This window comes from Apis dorsata, unplaced genomic scaffold (assembly GCF_000469605.1).
Source record: "Apis dorsata unplaced genomic scaffold, Apis dorsata 1.3 scaffold_683, whole genome shotgun sequence".
NCBI classification, from domain to species: Eukaryota; Metazoa; Arthropoda; class Insecta; order Hymenoptera; family Apidae; genus Apis; species Apis dorsata.
In genome coordinates this window covers 2,029,283-2,029,749 of record NW_006263864.1, presented here as the reverse complement: position 1 = coordinate 2,029,749, position 467 = coordinate 2,029,283, and the positions used below count along the sequence as shown (strand labels likewise).

The 467-nt window shown below is 48.4% G+C and overlaps 1 protein-coding gene across 1 annotated transcript in view; it reads left to right on the top strand.

Moving 5' to 3' along the window:
• The window catches only part of LOC102681650 (irregular chiasm C-roughest protein-like), a 132,381-nt gene that overhangs the window by 91,185 nt on the left and 40,729 nt on the right, over positions 1–467 (top strand). The window contains exon 2 of the mRNA XM_006622405.2: positions 315–467. Coding sequence (XP_006622468.2) covers positions 315–467 — 153 coding nt within the window. The remainder of the gene's footprint in view (positions 1–314) is intronic.

The window sequence follows — 467 nt, the reverse complement described above, 5'->3', positions numbered from 1 at the left end:
TACGTTCGATGTATAATTCGATTATCGACCGTTTTCGCTCCCTCGTTTGCCTACTTCCCCTCTCTCCCCTGAGACCAAAGTCCAAGTCGTAATTGGCCGCGTAGATATCGTTTTCGAGCAATCAAGCGTAACGAGATGACGAAGGGTTGAATTGTAATAACAGTGTAGTATATATACGTACGTACACGCTCGAATCGAATTACTTCATTTTTTCTTCTTTTTCTTCTTCTTCTCGCGGTATCGCGTGACTACCGATTATATTATCCTCTCCACAACAGCAACCCCAGTTCTAACCCCATTTTCCGTTGTTTCAGCGCGAGGACGAGAGGCGTGGCAAGATCAACGCCGTCTATAATCTGGCTGTCGTTGCTACTGACACTGGGAACAAGGACAACGGCGTCAGCGACGAACATGACAAACGTGTCACCGCTCGCCTCGACGGTGAGGCCGATCACGACCACGGAAGT